Source organism: Cetorhinus maximus, chromosome 5 (genome assembly GCF_964194155.1).
Source record: "Cetorhinus maximus chromosome 5, sCetMax3.hap1.1, whole genome shotgun sequence".
Lineage (NCBI taxonomy): Eukaryota > Metazoa > Chordata > Chondrichthyes > Lamniformes > Cetorhinidae > Cetorhinus > Cetorhinus maximus.
This window is the reverse complement of record NC_135883.1, coordinates 151,138,553-151,159,652: the sequence shown is the minus strand read 5'-3', so window position 1 is coordinate 151,159,652 and position 21,100 is coordinate 151,138,553. Positions and strand designations below refer to the sequence as shown.

The 21,100-nt window shown below is 42.5% G+C and overlaps 1 protein-coding gene and 1 long non-coding RNA gene across 10 annotated transcripts in view; one reads left to right on the top strand and one right to left on the bottom strand.

Moving 5' to 3' along the window:
- Positions 1-21,100, bottom strand: part of LOC144681026 (uncharacterized) — a 119,430-nt gene that overhangs the window by 27,759 nt on the left and 70,571 nt on the right. The window lies entirely within an intron of this gene.
- Positions 1-21,100, top strand: part of babam2 (BRISC and BRCA1 A complex member 2) — a 205,920-nt gene that overhangs the window by 166,322 nt on the left and 18,498 nt on the right. For all 7 annotated transcript variants that reach the window (XM_078542699.1, XM_078542698.1, XM_078542696.1 and 4 more), the window contains 3 exons: positions 9,474-9,573; positions 14,545-14,615; positions 17,339-17,421. In XM_078542699.1, coding sequence (XP_078398825.1) covers positions 9,474-9,573; positions 14,545-14,615; positions 17,339-17,421 — 254 coding nt within the window. The remainder of the gene's footprint in view (positions 1-9,473; positions 9,574-14,544; positions 14,616-17,338; positions 17,422-21,100) is intronic.

Genomic DNA, 21,100 nt, shown 5'->3' with positions numbered 1-21,100 from the left:
TTTTTACTTCACCTCTGTATTTTCTATACTTCTCTAGGCTTTCTACAGTATTAAGCTTTCTGTGCCTACCATAAGTGTTTTTTTTTGCTTTATCTTACGCTGTATGCTTCTGAATAACCAGAGGTCTCTAGATTTGGCGGCGCAATTCTTTTTCTTTGTGGGAACATGTCTACACTGTGCCCATAGAATCTCACTTTTGAATATCTCCTACTGATTTGACATTGTTTTCCCTTCTAGTAGCTGCATCCGGTCCACTTTCACCAGTTCACCTCTCAGCTTTGTAAAATTTGTCTTCCCCAATTTAGAATTGTTACTCCTGTTCTATCTTTGTCCTTGTCCATAATGATGCTAAATCTAACTGTATTATGGTCACTATCTCCAAAATGGTCCCCCACTGCTACTTCATCCACTTGTCCAGCTTCATTTCCAAAGACTAAATTTAGAATTGCACCCCCTCTCATTGGGTTTGTTACATGCTGGCTAGAAAAGTTCTCTTGAATGCAGTTCAAGAATTTTGTGCCCTCTTTGCTCTTCACACTGTTGGTATCTTCAACTATTACTGCCCTATTGTTTTTGCACTCAGAAATTTGCTGAAATATTTGATCTTCTAACGTCCATCCACTATTTGAGTTCTATAGTGCATTCCTAGCAATGTGGCTGCCCCTTTTTTATTTCTGAGCTCAACCCGTATGGCCTCATTTGATGCTTCATTTAGTATATCAGCCCTTCTCATAGCTGTAATTATGATTTTAACCAATAATGCTACACCCTTTACTTTAATCCTCTTCTCATGTTTGAAAACGCTATATCCAGGGATGTTGAGCTGCCATTTTTGCCCCTTTCGAAGCCAAGTTTCCGTTATAGCAATGATATCATGCTGCCATGTATCTATCTGTGCCCTCAGCTCATCAGCTTTATTTGCTATGCTCCTTGCATTTACATATACACTTGTCAACACTGCCATATTCCTGTACTGTACACTTCTTAACCTACGCTGCTTCTGTCTTTCAGAGTCACTTACTAATTCTCCAGCTCCCGTTCCCTACTCTGAATTCGCCCTCAGGATTCCAGCCCCTTGCAAATCTAGTTTAAACCGCTAGCCCCCCCACCACAACCCCCCCCCGCAACAACACTAGCAAATTTCCCTGTGAGGATATTCATCCCAGTCCTGTTGATGTGTAGACCATCCAGCTTGTACAGGTCCCATCTTCCCCAGAACTGGTCCCAATGCCTCTGAAATCTGATGCCCTTCCTCCTACACCAGCTTTACAACCATGTGTTCAATCGCTCTAATCTTCTATTCCTATACTCACTTGCATGTGGGACTGGGAGTAATCCTGAGATTACTGCTTTAGAAGCCGTGCTTTTCAATTTCCTTCCTAACTCCCTAATATCTGCTCTTAGGACCTCATCCCCTTTCCTGCCTAAGTCACTGGTACCAACGTGGAGCACGACCTCTGTTGATCACCCTCCTCCAGAAGAATGCCCTGTAGCCGCTCTGTGACATCCTTGACCCTGGCACCAGGGAGGCAACATGTCATCCTAGAGTCATGCCTGCAGCCACAGAAATGCGTGTCTGTCCCCCTAACTAATGAATCTGCTATCACTAATGCTGTTGCCCTCTTCTTCCTCCCCTCCTATACAGCAGAGCCACCTGAGGTGTCACAAACCTGGCTCTGATTGCTGTCCTCTGAGGAACCACCAATATACAAAATGGAAAACCGATTGGCAAATGGGACCCATTCCCTTTCTGCATTGGGGTTCCTAAGCCGCAGTGTGACCAACTCTCTGAACATGTTATCCATGTAGCTCTCAGCCTCGCGGATGTGCCACAGTAACTCCAGCCACTGCTCGAGCTCCAAAACCCAGAGTTTAAGGTTTTGCAGCTGGTGACACTTCCTGCACAGGTGGTCGTCTTGGACAGCAGTAGCTGTAGAAAAATAGGAACATAGGAGCAGGAGTAGGGCATTCAACCCATCAAACCTGCTCTGCTATTCAGTATGGCATTGCTGATCATCCACTTCAATGCCTTTTTCCCCACACTATCCCCATATCCCTTTATGTCATTGGTATTTAGAAGTCTGTCAATCTCTGCTTTAAACACACTCAATGACTGAGCTTCCACAGCCCTCTGGGGTAGAGAACTCCAAGGATTCACAACCCTGAGTTTAAAAAAATTCTCCTTGTCTCGTTCCTAAGTGGCTTCCCCCTTATCTTGAAATTGTGTCCCCTGGTTCTAGACTCCCATCCAGGGGGAACACCTTACCTGCTATTTCTGGCAACTTTATAGGCCTTTTCTTTTAATCTTATACAATCCTTCATTTCCTTTGTTAGCCATGGTTGACTGATTTTTCGTTTTAGGTTTTTGTGCCTTGAAGGAGTATAATTGCTGTAAACTATGTAATAATTTTTTTAAGACTATCCATTGCCTGTGTACCATCATATCTTTTAATGTATTTTCCCAATCCACCTCGGCCAATTTTCCCCTCATACCTTCATATTTTCCTTTGTTCAAATTTAATACCCTGGCTTCAGATTGGGCTATCTCACATTCAAACAAAATGGAAAATTCTATCATATTATGGTCACTCATCCCTAAAGGTTCTTTTACAACAGGATTATTAATAAGCCCTTTCTCGTTACATAATACTTGATCTAAAATAACATGTTCTTCAGTCAGTTTCTCAATATGCTATTCTAGAAAAGCACCCGTAACACTCCAGAAACTCTTCCTCCGCAGCGTTAGTGCTCATTAGATTTACCCAGTTAATATGCAGATTGAAGTCACCCATGATTAATGTATTACATGTTTCTCTACTCTCCTGATTAATACCATGCCCCACACTACCATTACCATTTGGTGGCTATAATCAATTCCTACCAATGTTTATTGTCCCTTGCTGTTTCTTAGTTCCACCCAAACAAATTCCACATTTTGTCCTTCCAATCTGAGATCCTCCCTTACTAAAGCACTGATCCCATCCCTTATTATCAGCGCAACACCACCTCCTTTTCCTTTTTGCCTGTCCTCCCTAAATGTTGAATATCCTTGAATCTTCGGTTCTCAGTCTTGGTCACCCTGTAGCCTTGTTTTCATAATTGCAGTTAGATCATACCCATTTGCCTCTATTTGTGCCTTCAAATCATCTACCTTATTGCAAATGCTGTCTGTTTCAGGTAGAGTGCCCTTAACTTTGCCTTTTTAACATTATTCTGCATTCTAAAGCCCAGATAATGCTCACCTTTGTATCACCTGCCTTCTAATTTTGCTTGCTACTTTTCTACCTTTTGTTACAGCTTTACTTCCTTCCAATTTGAGCTACCACTCAGATAGTTTAAACCCTTCCCAACAGCACTCTCAAATTTCCCTGCGAGGGTATTAGTAACGATCCTGCTAAGGTGTAACCTGTCCATCTTGTTCAGGACCCACCTGCCCCAGAACCAATTCCAGTGCCTCAGAAAGCTGATGCCCTCCCTACTACACCAATTCTCCAGCCATGTGTTCAATCGCTCAATCCTCCTATTCCTCTGCTCACTAACATGTGGCACTGGAAGTAACCCTGAGATTACTGCATTTGAGGTCCTGCTTTTTAATTTCCTTCTTAACTCCCTAAAACCTATTTTCAGAATCTCATCCCATTTCCTATCTGTTTCACTGGTACAAATGTGGACCAGAACCTCTGGCTGTTCACCCTCCCCCAGAAGGATGTCCTGTAGCCGTCCTGTGACATCCTTGACCCTGGCACCAGGGAGGCAACACAACATCCTGAAGTCACATTTACAGCTGTAGAAATGCCTGCCTGATCTCCTGACAATTGAATCTCCTATCACTATTGCTCTTCCACTCTTCTCTCCCCCCTGTTATACAGCTGAGCCCTGGACTTGGCTCTGGCTGCACTCCCCTGATGAACCATCGTCCTCACCAGTATCCAATATGGAAAGCTGATTCGAAGCAATATAGACTCAGGGGACTCCTGCACAGCCTGTCTGGTTCTTTTAGACTTCCTGGCGGTCACCCATTCCCTCTCTGCCTGCATGCTCCTAACCTGCTGCGTGACCACCTCGCTAAACATGCTATCCACATAGCTCTCTGTCTCACGGATGCACAACGGTGACTCCAGCCTCTGCTGGAGTTCCGAAACCTGGAGCTCAAGCTTCTGCAGCCGGTGAAAGGGAAATCATGTTTGACAAACCTACTGGAGTCTTTTGAGGACATAACCAGCGGAATAGATAAGGGAGAACCGGTGGATGTGGTACATTTGGATTTTCAGAAAGCTTTTGTCCCACATAAGAGGTTAGTATGCAAAATTAAAGCACATGGGATTGTGGGTAATATATTGACATGGATTGAGAATTGGTTAGCAGACAGGTAAGAGAAAGTAGGAATAAATGGGTCTTTTTCGAAGTGGCAGGCAGTGGCTAGCAGGGTACTGCAGGGATCAGTGCTTGGGCCCCAGATATTCACAATATATATCAGTGATTTGGATGAAGGAACCAAATGTAATATTTCCAAATTTGCTGACAACACAAAACTTGGTGGGAATGTGAGCAATGAAGAGAGTGTTAAGAGGCTTCAAGGTGATTTAGACAGGTTGAGTGAGTGGGCAAATACATGGCAGATGCAGTATAACGTGGATAAGTGTGAAGTTATCCACCTCGGTAGGAAAAACAGAATGACAGATTATTATTTAAATGGTAATAGATTGGGAAATGTTGATGTACAAAGGGACCTGGGTGTCTTGTACACCAATCACTGAAAGCAAGCTTGCAGGTGCAGTAAGCAGTTAAGAAGGCAAATAGTATGTTGGCCTTCATTGTGAGATGACTTGAGTTCAGGAGCAAGGATGTCTTACTGCAGCTGTACAGGGCCTTGGTGAGACCACATCTGGAGCATTGTATGCAGTTTTGGTCTCCTTACCTAAGAAAGGATATACTTGCCATACAGGGAGTGCAGCGAAACTTCACCAGACTGATTCCTGGGATGACAGGATTGTCTGATGAGAGATTGGGCCAACTAGGCCTATATTCACTGGAGTTTAGAAGAATGAGAGGAGATCTCATTGAAACACACAAAATCCTGACAGGGATGGACTGAATAGATACAGGGATGATGTTTCCTCTGGCTGGGGGGTCTAGAACAAGGGGTCATAGTCTCAGGATATGGAGTAGACAATTTAGGACTGAGATGAGGAGAAACTTCTTCACTTAGAGTGTGGTGAACCTATGGAATTCTCTACCACAGGAGGCTGTGGAGGCCAAGTCATTGAATATATTTAGGAAGGAAATAGATAGGTTTCTGGACTCTAAAGGCATCAAGGGGTATGGGGAGAGCGCAGGAGTATGACGTTGAAATAGAGGATCTTGAACGGTGGAGCAGACTTAAAGGGTTGAATGACCTATGCCTGCTCCTTTTTTTCATGTTTCAATGTTTCTATGTGACGCTTCCTACAGATGTGTTTATCTAGGACACATGGTGCGTCCATGACTTTCCACTCGGCCGAGCTGACCTGCCATACAGTAAATATTTATTACAGTAATGTACTGGCATTGGAGGCAGTTCAGAGAAGTTCACTAGATTGATTCCTGGGATGAAGGGGTTGCCTTATGAGGAGAAGTTGAACTTAAACTCATTGGAATTTAGAAGAAAGAGACAAATGGTGCAAAGACATGAGTTAAAATCAAAAAGATTCTTAGAGGACTTGACAGGGTAGATGCTGAAAGAGTGGAAATCTAGAAATAAGGGGTCACCTATTTAAGACTGAGATGAGGAGGAATTTCTTCTCAAAGGGTCATGAATCTTTTGAATTCTCTACCCCAGAGAGCTGTGGAGGCTGAGCCATTGGATATGTTCAAGTCAAAGATAAGACAAATTTTTGGTGAGAGAGCCAACAAGAAAGAGAAACCTACTTGATCTTGTCCTCGTCAATCTACCTGACGTAGATGCACCTGTCCATAATACTATTGGTAGGGGTGACCACCACACAGTCTTTGTGGAGATGAAGTTCTGCCTTCACACTGAGGATACTCTCAGTGGTGTTGTGTGGCTCTGCCACCCTGCTAAGTTCAGAACAGATCCAGCAAGTCAAAACTGGACGTCCTTGTAGCAGTTTAAGCCATAAGCAGCAGCAGAATTTTATTCGTTCACAGCCTGTAACCTCATGGGCAGCATATCCCGCACTCTATCATCCATCAAGCCAGGGGAGCAACCCTGGTTCAATGAGGAGTGCAGGATAGCATGACAGGAGCATTACCAGCTATACCTAAAAATGAGGTTCCAACGTGGTGAAGGTACAACGTAGGGCCACGTGCATGCTAATCAGTGAAAACAGCATACTATTGAAAGAGCAAAGTGATCCCACAACCAACGAATGAGATCAAAGTATGCAGTCTTGCCACATCCATGCATAAATGTGGTGGACAGTTAAATAACTAACCAAAGGAGGAGGGTCTACAAACATCCCCATCCTCAATGATGGGGGAGCCCAGCACATCAGTGCCAAAGACAAGGCTGAAGCATTTGCACCCATCTTCAGCCTGAAGTGTCGGGTGGATGATCCATCTCGGGCTCCTGAGCTCCCTGGCATCACAGGTGCCAGTCTTCAACCAATTAACTCAGTTCACGTTATAGCAATAAATGGCTGAAAGCACTGGATACAACAAAGCCTATGGGCTCTGGCAACATACCAGCGGTAATACTGAAAACTTGTGTTCAGAACTAGGCATGCCCCTAGCCTAGCTGTACAGCTACAACAGTGACATCTACCCAACAATGTGGAAACTTGCCCAAATATGTCCTGTCTGCAAAAAAACAGGATAAATCCAATCTGGTCAATTACTGCTGCATCAGTCCACTTTTAATCATCAGCAAAGTGATGGAAGATGTAATCGACAGTGCCATCAAGTGGCACTGACTCAGCAATAACCTGCTCAGCGATGCTCATCAGGGCCACTCCGCTCCAGAACTCATTACCACCTTGGTCCAAATATTATCAAAAGAACTGAGTTCAAGTGATTAAGGTGATAGTGAGTGCCCTTGACATCAAGGCAGCATTTGACTGAGTGTGACATCAAGGAGCCCTGGCAAAACTGGAGTCAATGGGAATTGGGGAAAGCTCTCCACCAGTAGGAGTCAAACCTAGCACAAAGGAAGGTGGCTAATGGTTATTGGAGGCTAATCATCTCAGCCTTAGGACATCACTGCAGGAGTTCCTCAGGGTAGTGTCCAAGGCCCAACCATTTTCAGCTTCAAATCAATGACTTTCCCTCCATCATAGGGTCAGAAGTGGAGGTGTTAGCTGAAAGTGCCACAGTGTTCAGTACCATCTACAACTCCTCAGTCGCTGAACCAGTCCATGCCCGCATGCAGCAAGGCCTGGACAAGATACAAGCTTGATCAGTGGCAAGTCACATTCACACCACACTAGTGCCAAGTTATGGCCATCACCGTAGAGAAGTTAACCATTTTCCTTTAACATTCAAAGCATTGCCAATGCTGAATCCTCCCACCATCAACATCTTGGGGCTTACCATTGACTGGATACTTAACTTGACTGGACCAGCCATTTAAATACTGTGCCTCAAGAGCAGGTCAGAGCTCGGTATTCTATGGTGAGTAATTCACCTCATGACTTCCCAAAAGCCTGTCCACCATCTATCTACAAAGCACAAGTCAGCAGTGCGATGGAATACTCTCCACTTGCCTGGATGAGTGCATCGCCAACAACACTCAAGAAGCTCAACACCATCCAGGCCAAAGCAAGCCCACTTGAGCAGCACCCCATCCACCACCTCAAACATTCATTTCTTCCACATCGACACACAATGGCAGCAATGTGTACCATATACAAGATGCACTGCAGGAACTCGCCATGGCTCCTTGGACAGCATTTTCCAAACCTGCTACCTCTACCACCTAGAAGAGCAAGGGCGGCAGACACATGGGAACACCACCACCTGCAGTTCCCCTCCAAGCCTCACACCATCCTGACTTGGAAATAGATTGCCATTCCTTCATCATCACTGGGCCAAGTTCCTAGAATAAACTCCCTGGCAACGCAGTGTGTGTACCTATGCCACATGGACTGCAGCAGCATAAGATGGAGGCTAGCCACCTTCTTGCCTTCTTAAGGGCAGTCAGGGATGGGTCGTAAATGCTGGGCTACATCCTATGAATGAAAAATAAAAGTTACTGATTCCAGGTGGTATGCTTAGAATTGGTTTTCTTAGGGTGATGGTAGGCAACACAACCTCTAATTTTTTTTTGTAGTATGCAGACAATTTGATTAATTGTGCAGGCCCTTCAATATTTTTATTTGGACACACATGCACAATAATTTAAGGAGACTGACATGTGCATGGAATTTGCAGGAACTTTCAGGTTAATGCATGACTTACGTGTCCAAATGGCTGCAAAGCTTAAAGGGAAAATTGGTAGTATTCTTGAATAAGATGATGTGAGTTTGCATATTCATTTAGAACTCATTCGTTTGTCTCCTTGTGGACTCTTGGGGAGAGCTGTGGGCTTTCCGCATTTGGCTCTATCGCAGCTAATTTCCTTTGCTTTTCTCATACATCGTTTAATCATGGTACTTTTTTTGCCTTTGTTTTGTGTTCCTTCATACTTTTCGGGTATTTTCCTTAGAAAATTTGGGGATTTCTTTCCATTTTGCTACTAATAATTTATTGGGAGTTGTTTTCTGTTTCTTCAACTATCTGTGTCAGTTTCAGTTTCCAAATTGTACAGGACAAGTTTACTACAAGATGTGTGTCACTATGTTTCACTTTCCATTAGACCAAGAGGGAATTCATGTTGAGCAGAATTATGACAGCTTCGTGTTGAATTTTTTGATTGAAAAAGAATAGAATTGCATATAAAAAACACATTTGTATCCAATTTTACTGTTACAAGGCCTTTTATCTTTACCAAAACATCAATCATAAAAAAACATGGGAACAGGTTTTGCCTCATTCAAATATAGGTCATAATCTAGATTTACCAAACAAAACAGAATTAAAATGTGAAAACAATGTACACGTCCCAATGACTCAACAGCATTCAGTAGTATCAAGGAATATGTTTGCTACAGAGATATAAAACAAAATTCTCAATGTTGTTAAAAGTGACAATCTCTTTACGGCAAAAGGTGCTTTGAAGAGCTAGTCTTTACAAGCTGGAAGAAATTCAGGCTATATACAGATAAAAAATGTGAACACCAATGTTGCTTGTTGAATCACACTGAAAGTAGCATCAGAGACTTTTGAACCAATATAAATTTGATAATTGCTGGCTACTTTTACTTCACACAGTTCAGAGTCAAACCACTTGAGGAGCAATCAAGCTTTGGTTTCTTTTGGGGTGAACGATCCCTAATTTTGGATTTGTTTGTGATGACTTTTTACATGAGTTATTCCATAATAATATGCCCTGTTTTGAAATTTTCATTTAGAGAATTTTTTTTCTTATCCCTTTACAGTGCGCTTGGTGGGACCTCTGCTCTCCATATCCCACCATTTCCAAGTGGTGGCTGTCTCATTGATTATGTGCCACAAGTTTGCCAATTACTCACCAATAAGGTAACACTAAGAAAAATAAGATTCAGTTCATTATTCAGTTGTAGTCTATCTTAGAATGTACGCAGTAAAGAGTGTTTAAACACATTCAGTTGGAACTATCTCCTACAGTAGGCTGAAAAGTTCAAGAACAGAAGTCAAGGAAAAATTGTTTTTGCTTTTTGTAGGCTGTTGGCTGGCCTGTGATGTAGTCTTAGTTTGGACTTCAATTGCTCCCAAACAGATCTATTTCACTAAACAAAACAGTGATAGTTATTTGTATCCATGTGCTGGATATCAATATAGTACATAAGTTGTAACATAATTTCTCATGCATTAATTTGCATATGAAAAACAATTGCAATACAGCCTTGTATTCTTTGATGATTGTTACTATTGGAAACCGCATGCTGAATGTATAGAACCAACCATAGAAGAAATTATTAGGGCTTATGCAATATTATTAGTTCACTTTTAGCCTCTGAGATCCATTTGCATTTGACATTGTGTATGTGTTAACCCTTCCTCCCTTTTACATTTCCCAAGCAATTCCTAAGGACCACAGGCTCTGATAGCACCACTCAGTAACCAATCACAAAAGTAATGTTGCTCTGTTGATAATCATCTGGTCTGTGTTCAGCACCACATAGTAAACAACGTGATTAAGATTAGGAACTTACTTTGTAGGTATTTAAACTCCATTCATCTGGAAAATGATTTGTGCCATCAGTGTGCTTTCATGCTACACAAATATAGGTTTAAGGCCAGTCAGGGCAGATAAGATGAAAGACTGTCTACAATAGATGTTCTAGTTGAGATAAATAGTCAAAATGAATGTCAGTAGAAAACTAATTAAACAGTAGTTAGGGCAGAAATTTCCACTCTTGCCAGTAGCAGGAATCGTGGCATCGGGTGAGCAAGATTTGGCAGGAGGCCAAAAATCAGTTTCCCAAAGTTAGAAAATTAGTTTGGAATCTTGTTCACTCAACTTTCATGGCAGCTTAAAGGCAGGTCAAGTGTCCCATGGGAACCCCATTTGTATCTTATGAATGCTCATTAAAAGCCCAACATACTAGAACCTTGTTCCCCCTCCAAATTATGCACCTCGCCAGCGGGCATATGGAACGTTCACTTTCACAACTGTACGTAAGTGGTGTGCGCCTGGCATGGTAGACTTCTTCCTGGACTTTCAGGTCAATAAGGCCCATTTCCGCCTTGCTTTTGCACTATCAGTAAGAGGTATCAGCTGCCTGTCACACAAGCTGTGACAAGGCTGAGCACAGGGGAGGGGTGAAACAGAGGCAGGACTGGGGGCAGTCAAGGAGCAGAGTGAAAGAGTGAATGGCTGTCCAGGTGCCATTCAAATGTGTTCAGACGTTGGAGCCTATCAAATGACGGCCACTTCCTGCCTGCCCTGCCACGAAATTCGACGTGCTCCTCGCGGCTGCATAATTAATTAACTGAACAGCACAAGGTGTCTCATATTCAGCCGCCTCGCTCTCCAGCAGAAGTCACTCCAACTTCCGCTTCTGCCACTGCACTTAGTCTCTGGAACAGAAAATTCTGCCCAAAGTACTTAAGAGGATAATCTCACTTTGGATGACTGAAATTTGAAATGAACAGATCCTACAGGAATAGCACAAGTTGTTTACAGAAATGCACATTCTAAAAGTACTCCTTTCCCTGATTTGTTTTTGTCTTATAAATGAAGATAAACTCAGTGAAGATAAGACTTTTTTTGAAAATGTTTTTAATTTTGCTCAAATACTGCCCAAAAAAAAAACTTCAAAACAATGCTCTCTGGATAGAGGTAAATTAAGTAGGAGGATTAGCTAGAAATAAATAATTGTTGTTCCTAAAAAGCTGGTAGCAGTACAAGTGACCATAACTGTTGTAAAAATCCAATGGGTTCACAAATTTCCTTTAGGGAAGGAAACCTCCAAGGACTCCAGTGATGCTTTGTGTCGGTGTTCATAAGTGAGAGGGACGACGTGAATATGGAAATCAGGCAGAAGGACTTGATATAATTAAAGAAATTAGCATAGAAAGGGAGAAGGTTCTAAGTGGCCTGGCAGGCTTAAAAGTAGATAAATCTCCAGGCCCGGATGAAATGTATCCCAGGCTATTGAGTGAGGCAAGGGAGGAAATAGCAGGGGCGCTGGCAAGAATTTTCAATACCTCCCTGGCCACAGGAGAGGTGCCAGAGGACTGGAGGACAGCCAATGTGGCACCATTATTCAAGAAGGGAGGGAGGGATAAATCAGGGAACTACAGGCCAGTCAGTCTAACCTCAGTGGTGGAGAAACTATTGGAAGCAATTCTGAGGGACAGAATTAATCTACGCTTGGAGAGGCGGGGATTAATCAAGGACAGTCAGCATGGTTTGTTAAGGGGAGGTCATGTCTGACCAATTTGATTGAATTTTTCGAAGAGATGACCAGGTGTGTAGATGAGGGCAGTGCATTTGACATAGTCTGCTTGGACTTCAGCAAGGCTTTTGATAAGGGAGACTGATAACGAAGGTAAGAGCCCATGGGATCCGAGGCAATTTGGCAAATTGGATCCAGAATTGGCAGAGGGTGATGGTCGAGAGGTGTTTTTGTGACTGGATGCCTGTGTCCAGTGGGGTTCCACAGGGATCAGTGTTGGGTCCCTTGCTATTTATGGTATATATAAATGATTTAGATTTGAATGTAGAAGGGTTGATCAGTAAGTTCACGGATGACACGAAAATTGGTGGGGTGGTAAATAGTGAGGAGGATAGCCTTAGATTACAAAAGGATATTGATGGGCTGATCAGCAGCAAATGGAATTTAACCTGGATAAGTGTGAGGTAATGCACTTGGGCAGAACAAACAAGGCACAGGAATACACGATGAATGGTAGGACCCTGGGAAGTACCGAGAATCAGAGGGACCTTGGTGTGCATGTCCACCAGTCCCTTAAGGTAGCGGGACAGGTAGATAAGGTGGTTAAGAAGGCATATGGGATACTCGCCTTTATTAGCCGAGGCATAGAATATAAGAGCAGGGAGGTTATGCTGGAACTGTATAAAACGCTGGTTAGGCCACAGCTAGAGTATTGCGTGCAGTTCTGGAATCCACATTATAGGAAGGATGTGATTGCACTAGAGAGAGTGCAGAGGAGATTTACCAGAATGTTGCCTGGGCTGGAGAGTTTTAGTTATGAGAAGAGATTGGATAGACTGGGGTTATTTTTCCTGGAGCAGAGGAGATTGAGGAGGGACATGATTGAGGTTAATAAAATTATGAGGGACATAGATAGGATAGACAGGAAGCAACTTTTCCCCTTGGTGGAGGGATCAATAACCAGGGGGCATAGATTTAAGGTAAGGGGCAGGAGGTTTAGAGAGGATGTGTGGAAGAATTTTTTCACCCAGAGGGTGGTGGTAATCTGGAACTCACTGCCTGAAAGGGTGGTAGAGGCACAAACCCTCATAACATTTAAGAAGTATTTGGATGCACACTTGCGATGCCATGGCGTACAAGGCTATGGGCCTAGTGCTGGAAAATGAGATTAGATTAGTTAAGTACTTGTTTGACCGGCGCAAACACGGTGGGCCAAAGGGCCTTTTTCTGTGTTGTAGACCTCCATGACTCTATGATTCAAGATGAAGATGCACCATCATAAGGGAACTAGGGATGGGTAATAAATACAAGCCTTGCAGTGGCGTAGCGGTAATGTCACTGCACTAGTAATCCAGAGACCTAAGGTAATGTTCTGGGGACCTGGGTTTGAATCCGGATGGTGGTGGAATTTGAATTTAAAAAAAGAAGCCTGGAATTAAAAGTCTAATGATGACCATGAAACCATTGTCAATTGGTTCACTAATGTCCCTTAGGGAAGAAAATCTGCTGTCCTCACCTGGCCTGGCTTACATGTGATTCTGGATCCACAGCAATGTCTTTGACTCTTAAAATGTCATCTGAAATCGCCTAGCCAGTCAGTTTCTCAAGGGCACTTATGGATGTCCCGTCACTGAATAAAAAAAATTCCAAGAATGAATCTCTTTTAAAAATATGCAGAAATTACTTGCTGAAGTAGAAGCATTTGCTTCTCATCTCTGCAGTATGATTGAAATGTTGTTTTTCTCCACATGAGCCTCTTATTCTAATCTCACTCTCCTGCTCACACCTTCATATCTTTTATTATCTTTTGTTAAAAACGAATTTATAAATTTTTCTTGGACAATAGTTTGAGCAGCAAATCCACATTCAAAAACTTGTGCACCGATTTTTCTTGTAGTTTATCATAAACTTGTCCTCTTGTTACTACCTTACTAACCTGTGGAACTAAGCCATCATACTACTTTACAACATCCTTTATCTTGGTTAGTATGGTAGCAACCAGAAACTTCATGAGTATTTAATAATTTTTGACTATAATTGCCCTCACTAACTTCAATCCCTTTGTTACGCAGATCTATATTTTTTCTAAATAAGTTAATCAACTGCTTTTACTTAGAATATGTTCCACATATCCAGTACTGTGGTGTGTAGGGATAATATTCTAGTATGTATTCTTCCTTGAGAATGGTTATTTTCTACCTGTATGCTTTTTTTAAAAAGAATTCCAATTTAAATTTAAGGGGATACTTAATCTATCTCACCCATTAAAAAAAAACACCTAGACTTCAACACACCGCCACACGGCCCCTCACGCACCCCCCCCCACACACACACCAGCCCCGCCACCGCTCCCCCTTGAGTTTCTCTCCAATTAAAACAGTGAGTCTGGGAACATGCAAAATGAAGAAGTACTATTCTCCCACACTAACATTGCTCATCGCAGTGAGCACAGCAAGTTTTAAAAGCACAGACAATAAAGCATGGAATGGATATAAATCTTAAAAGGGCTCTCTAATATTTTGCTTCAAATAATGTACCATATCTCTGAGTTTGAAATGACCGTCCTCATTTGTCTTGTTAATATATTAACTATTTTGATTTACATTTGTTTTCGCTTTATTTAAAGGTGCAGTATATCATTCAGGGTTACCACAGGCGAAGAGAGTACATTGCAGCTTTTCTGAGTCACTTTGGAACGTAAGTTTATATTTGGATTCCATTAATTGTTCCAACAGGATAATCTAAGCAAAGACTTTATAATTGTGAGAAAAGGCACAAATAACAGCCAGAATGGAAAATACTTTCACCTTGATTTCCATATCATTTTTTGTAAAGGTATAAAATACCCAAAATCAGATCAAATTATTGTCTTGCAGGAGCTGATAATGCAATATTCTGATCCCGTCCTTCTCCACTTCCCCTTTCTCCTTCTCACTGTAACAACTTCTCCTCCTCCTCTTTCACCAACTCCTCCTCCTTTTCCCCCTCCTCCTTCATGTCCTTGAACATTTGAAAAAAAGGATAACCATGAAGACTTTTAGAGCACTTGATGTCCATTGTGCTTGATAATCTGCCCCAGAAGCATTGCCATGTCTGTGCACATTTTGTGCATTATTAATGCCTCTAGAAAAACTTCTGTTGGGGCTAGGTGCCAAATAGCAGCTGGAACACTGAACAGCAATCCTGCTGCTCAAGGTCAAAAATGGGGATGTTTGCTGATGATTACACAATGTTCAGCACCATTCACAACTTCTCAGTGTCCATGTCCAAATGCAGCAACACATGGACAATATCCAGACTTGGGCTGACAAATAGCAAGCAACATTCATGTCACACAAGTGCCAGACAATGACCATCTCCAACAAGAGAGAATCTAACCATCACCCCTTGACATTCAATGGCATTACCATCGCTGAATCCCCCACTATCAACATCCTAGGGTTACCATAGACCGGAAGCTGAACTGGACTAGCCATATATATACTGTGGCTACAAGGGCAGGTCAGAGGCTAGGAATCCTGTGGCAAGTAACTTACCTCCTGACTCCTCAAAACCTGTCCACCATCTTCAAGGCACAAATCAGGATTGTGATGGAATACTCTCCACTTGCCTGGATGAGTGCAGCTCCAACAACACTTAAGAAGCTCCACACCATCCAGGGAAAAAGCAGCCTGCCTGATTGGCACTCCATCCCCAAACATTCAGCCCCTCCACCACCAATGCACAATGGCAGCAGTGTGCACCATCTACAAGATGCACTGCAGGAATTCACCAAGGCTCCTTAGACAGCACCTTCCAAACCCACAACCTCTACCATCTAGGAGGACAAGGACAGCAGACACATGGGAACACCACCACCTGGAAGTCTGTCCCGTGTGTCCCCCCAAGCCACTCACCATCCTGACATGGAAATATATCTCCGTTCCTTCACTGTCACAGATCGAGGGTGGGCGGGAAGGCAGCGGGCTGGTCACCTGCTTTATGAGCTCCCTGCTTTCAAATACACCAGTGGGGTGGGTTGTAAAATTCAGCCCCATAAGTTTGTAGCTTGTAAAGAATTTTCCTTAAGCAATTAGTAAAACGCCACATTTCACAGAATGCATTGTTAGAATGGAGGCATCATGTTCATTGAAAAGGAAGTTAACTTTTTACCAAGTTAAAGAAAATCTAGCTGCCTATCTGGCCGGATTTGTAATTCAGTTTTCGAGAACAGCCAAAGTGTCACTACCTAATTTGACCATGTGGGTTGCATATCAGGTGAGAGTTTATTGCCATGTATAGGTGTATTGATGTTATAAGCATGTTAATTATAAATGTTTTGCTATAAACTGGAAACAGAGGAAATCTTTCCCTATGGTTTGTTATTTTGCTACCATTTGTAGTTCTGCCACTATATTACTATATAAATTGAATTTTTAAAATGGAGTAAAATAGACCTTTATTTATATTCTGAATGTCATTTCCTTACATTATGTACAAACTATGATTATTAATAGAATTGCATAGACTATACTGCACAGAAACAAGCCATTCAGCCCAAGCAGCATATGCCAGTGTTTAATGTTCCACTTGACCGCCTCCCATCCTTCCTCATCTAACTCGATCAGTGTAAACCTTTATTTTATTCTGTTCTTCCTCGCATGCTTATCTAGTTTTCTGTTAAATACATCTATACTATTTGCCGCAACTACGCCTGAGTTCCACATTCTCGTCACTTTCTGTGTAAAGAAGTTTTTTTCTGAATTCCCAGTTTGATTTCTTTGTGACTGTCTTATATTGATGGCCTCCAGTTTTGTGCTTGCCCACAAGTGGAAACACATTCTCTGAGAAGCATTTTCCTGTGGCTTTAGGAGTCCAGCATCAGGGCCAAAACATGCGCTGTGTGGAAAATAGTCACTCATCTGTGATTTTTTTCTTCCCAGAATTAGCTAATTATTGGCCATAGGGCTATCCCCAGAGTCTGCCTGGAGGTCTGGTCCTCCAGCCTGGCACCGGGAGGCCATCTCCGGGCAGCTGTGCTGTCCCGCACCGTCTTGTGGGGACCTTGAGGTGAACTTTAAAATTCCAGCCAGTTTCCCACAACAGGCTTCAATGAGTCTTTAATTAGTTCAGTTGGCTATGGGCAGGTATGGGCCCTATTAGTCTGCCCAGCCTCCCCCCCACCCCCACCATACCTCTGGGAGAATGGCACACCTGCCTGCCTTTGTTTCTGATCCCAGTAGGATCTAAAATTCCTGCTCCCTGAGTCTACTTGCCAAAATCTTTCATAATTTTAAAGTCATTTATTAGGTCACTCCTCAGTTTTCCACATCCTTTACTGGTGGTATAACCTCACGATTCTTGTGTCATCCTTGTAGATCTATTTTGCACCCTTTATATTGTTTTGATTCAGTGGAACTAATTTTCCTTTTCTTTTCCAGAGGTGTTGTGGAGTATGATGCTGAAGGATTTACCAAACTTACATTATTACTAATGTGGAAGGACTTTTGTTTTTTAGTTCATAGTAAGTATTTTTTATATGGAAAACCTGCATGTGATTGTGAGTTTTTAGGAATGCTGGAGTTGCTTCAAAATTTTGAGCCAAAGAATTCCAATCCTTTTTGTTCTTTCATGGGATGTGGGCGTCATTGATTAGGCCAGCATTTATTGCCCATCCCCAATTGCCCTAGAGAAGGTGGTGGTGAGGCATCTTTTTGAATCGCTGCGGTCCATGTGGTGTAGGTACAATCACATTGGTGTAATCAGATTAGGCAGCAGCTCTCTGAGGCTGACTTCCTCCCCAGATGGGGGCGGAAGTCTCGACTTTAGGAGATTAATGTTGTTTCCAACTTAAAACAGCTGTGGGGCAGTCGGCTTTTTGGTGGCCGGGCTCCCTAATGACTTTTTAGTCAGCGTGGGGACGAAGAATATGGTGCCCTGTAAAATCCAGCTCAGTATTTCAGGTCAATGACTTTTCATTACAACTGAAAAAAAATAAAACATGTAATAGGTTTTGAGCAAGGGGTAGGTGGGAAAAGAGACAAAAGGAAGATCTGTGATAGGGTGGAAGACAAGAGGGATTAAATGACAGAAGAGTTAATCTTAAAGGGTCAAAGGAAATGGTGATGGAACAAAACAAGAAGCAAAGAAACAAAAGATGTGCCTAGAGCAGGTGTGCTGCTGTCTGAAAGCAAAAATAAGAGAAAAACCGAAACTTGCGAAGAAAAGGAAACAAAATGGAGACAGAGATTACAGTCTGAAATTGGTGAACTCAACAAATATTGAGTCCAGAAGGCTGTAAAGTGCCTAATTGAAAGATACTGCCAGACATGCTAAGTTTTTTCTGTTTTTACTTCAGATTTCCAGCACCTACAGTATTTATTTTATGGCTCTGAAACAATAGTTCTTATCCCAATCATAAAATTTCAGTAAACAGTTAAATTGCTTCCTATTATGTAAAATATATATTTTTTAATTCGAATCTACCTGTCTTCTACCTTATCACAGATCTTCCTTTTGTCCCCTTTCCCACCCACCCATTGCTCAAAAGCTATTAAAAAATTGGTAGGGAGCCCATTAATGTTTCAAATCCAAGATAAGTCCAACTCAGTTCCAAAGAGTCATATTGGACTCAAAACATTAACTTTGTTTCTCTCTCCACAGATGCTGCCAGACCTGCTGAGTCTTTGCAGCACTTTCTGTTTTTATAAGCAGAGAAATAATTTGTTATGTTGTTTAAAAACTGTTGCGGTTTTGTACCTAGATTTCTATTTGGCATAAAGAAGTGAACAATTCAGTAATTTAGAAATTACCGTTTTACACAAACTGTCTGTATTTAAGGCCAGCACCATTCTGGAACTGGACAATATTTACTGTTCAAGGCTGTGCTTAAAATGTAGAGCTACCAGTCTAAGACTGGCAACAGAGTTAATTCTAATCTGCCAGTACCTGCTTTATGCTAGTAGAGTTCTATATGTATATTCATGTCCAGCTGATAAATTTTAACAGAACATAGCTAAGCATTTTAAAAATCTGCTTTAACACAGCACTAGGCTTATAGACCTAGCCCAGGTTTGTTAAACAAGCTGCCTCTGAGTATTCCACTCTGGAATCAGGACGATTTACCACTCTGGATTCATGAGATGGCACATTTTCCCTGCACCCCGTCCTACACAGTGAAGAACAGCATGGCAAGGAATTTGTCATGAGTTACTGCTACCGTTTTAAGTAGCCTGAGATTAAACATAGGAAGGCCACCCAGAAGAGCTGAGGCCTAATTTATCTAGCATGTGTATCCCAATCATGCTGTTTTAATCAAGGTCCAACTACGGGTCACATTGTCTCCAACGCACCAGCATTCTGGTCACAGGATGCCTGGGTAAATTTAATATTTTTCAAATTTTAAATGAGTGCTTCTCCTGGCCCCACAAGAACACCTTGGGTTTCCCCTGGCCCAGGCTTGCTACCACTATTGCAGACTTTTAGGATTTCTCCACTTCTCCGCCCCAGCCTCCATTTCTAATCTTTGTCGGCACCATTTCTCTGCGTCCCAGGGAGCCAGGCCCTTGTGAACTTCAGTTTTGGGTGGGAGACAGTGCCTGGGAATCTTAATTAGGTTAAGAGTTAAAGTTTCTTCTTTTGTGCAAAAGGTTTGCCCCTGCTTTGGCCTTCAGTACCCCAATTCCTGCCCTCAAGTTGAGGCATATTACTAATCAATACATGTGCAACATCATTGTAACCGTAATTGTCATTTTTTTTTCTTTCACAGGAATCATTTGTACTAAACCAGAATATTTTTATCTAGTCAGGATGGCTATAAACTATGGCCTGAATTTTCATCCTAGAGGCGGGGAGTGGGAGTCAGGAAAATTTCCGGCTTGGCCTGCCCGCCTTGGGGCAAAGTTCCTGGAAAGGCAGGACCTTCATTGCCAGGGAGCGGGAGCAGGCTAGAGTCGGGCCAGCTGATCCAAGAAGAAGTTCAGAGGCAGTCACAGGGGCTGATGCATGCAGAGATGTGCTGTTTTAAAGGCCCACCTGTGGGACTTCATCCCAGTTAAAATAAAAACACAAAGGCCCTCCAATCCCCATCGCCTCATATATGCCCCCTTTGCCAAGCTATGGCACTCCACACACCCCTCCATCACCCCTCATGTCCCCTATACTAAGCTATGGCACTTCCATGCCCATTGACCCACTATATACTTTATTGAACCAATAAGCCCTATAGTGATAGTAGGATGTGTTAAAAAAAAGCTTTATAAAAGTTATTCATTCGTTACTTTCCACTATGTTTAAAAAAAAGTCATTTCACAACAAGGTAATAAAAGTGTCAATGAGCCAGACCCTTTAAAGTGTCAATAACAGAACTAGAAACTCTTAAATTCACTTAACCTTGTGTAAATGAATATTGTGACATTGACCGCAGAGATCAAAGAGCCAGAGCTGTTAATCAAGCAATGTTTTCTCTGGGGCAGAGCTGTTTCAACAAGAGTAATGGATGTCTAGACTGTCAGCCAAGCATAATGGGGCAGGAGGGGCTATATAGGGTGTGGGGCCTTACCTTGGCTTAGGGGCCATGGTGGTTGTGGGGAGGGAGGGGGGACAGTGGAGGGCCTTGTCTTTGCAACTACCTTTTAAAAGATCCTCTCATGCAGACTAGGCTTTGCGACTCTTCTGAGGGGCCATTAACCACAACTCTTTAAAATCCTGGCCTTGACTCTCATGAAAATTGTGATGGAGTAGGACTTGCATATCTCAGCAGTGGAGCTGGCCAGGTCAGGAGTGCCGGGTGTGAACTTTTGATAGGAACCAGCCTGCACCCTTTAAAGGCCCCCCAGAAATGAGTTTCGGAATCCCAGAATTGGAGCCTGCCCCTACCCTTGTTAAAGGGCCCCCAAATCATCGCTACTCATTGAAAATTCAGCCCTATGTATCTCAAACAATCGCTTCCTTGTATAATTCTCTGCTGTTTAACTTTAAAATCACTGTTGTTTATTCTACACAACCTGTGATGCTATTTTGGTTTTCTTTTACAAACTGTACAGTTTGTATAAGACTCTTTTAAATTGTCTTCTGATCTGTTTGCCTGTTAGCAAAGTATGTCGTCAGCAAACTACCTTGAACCTGATAAACTAGGGTGGGGCTGGAGAATTTCCTAATAGGTTTCTAGTTTAGGAATCCGTACACACCCACAGTCTTGATAA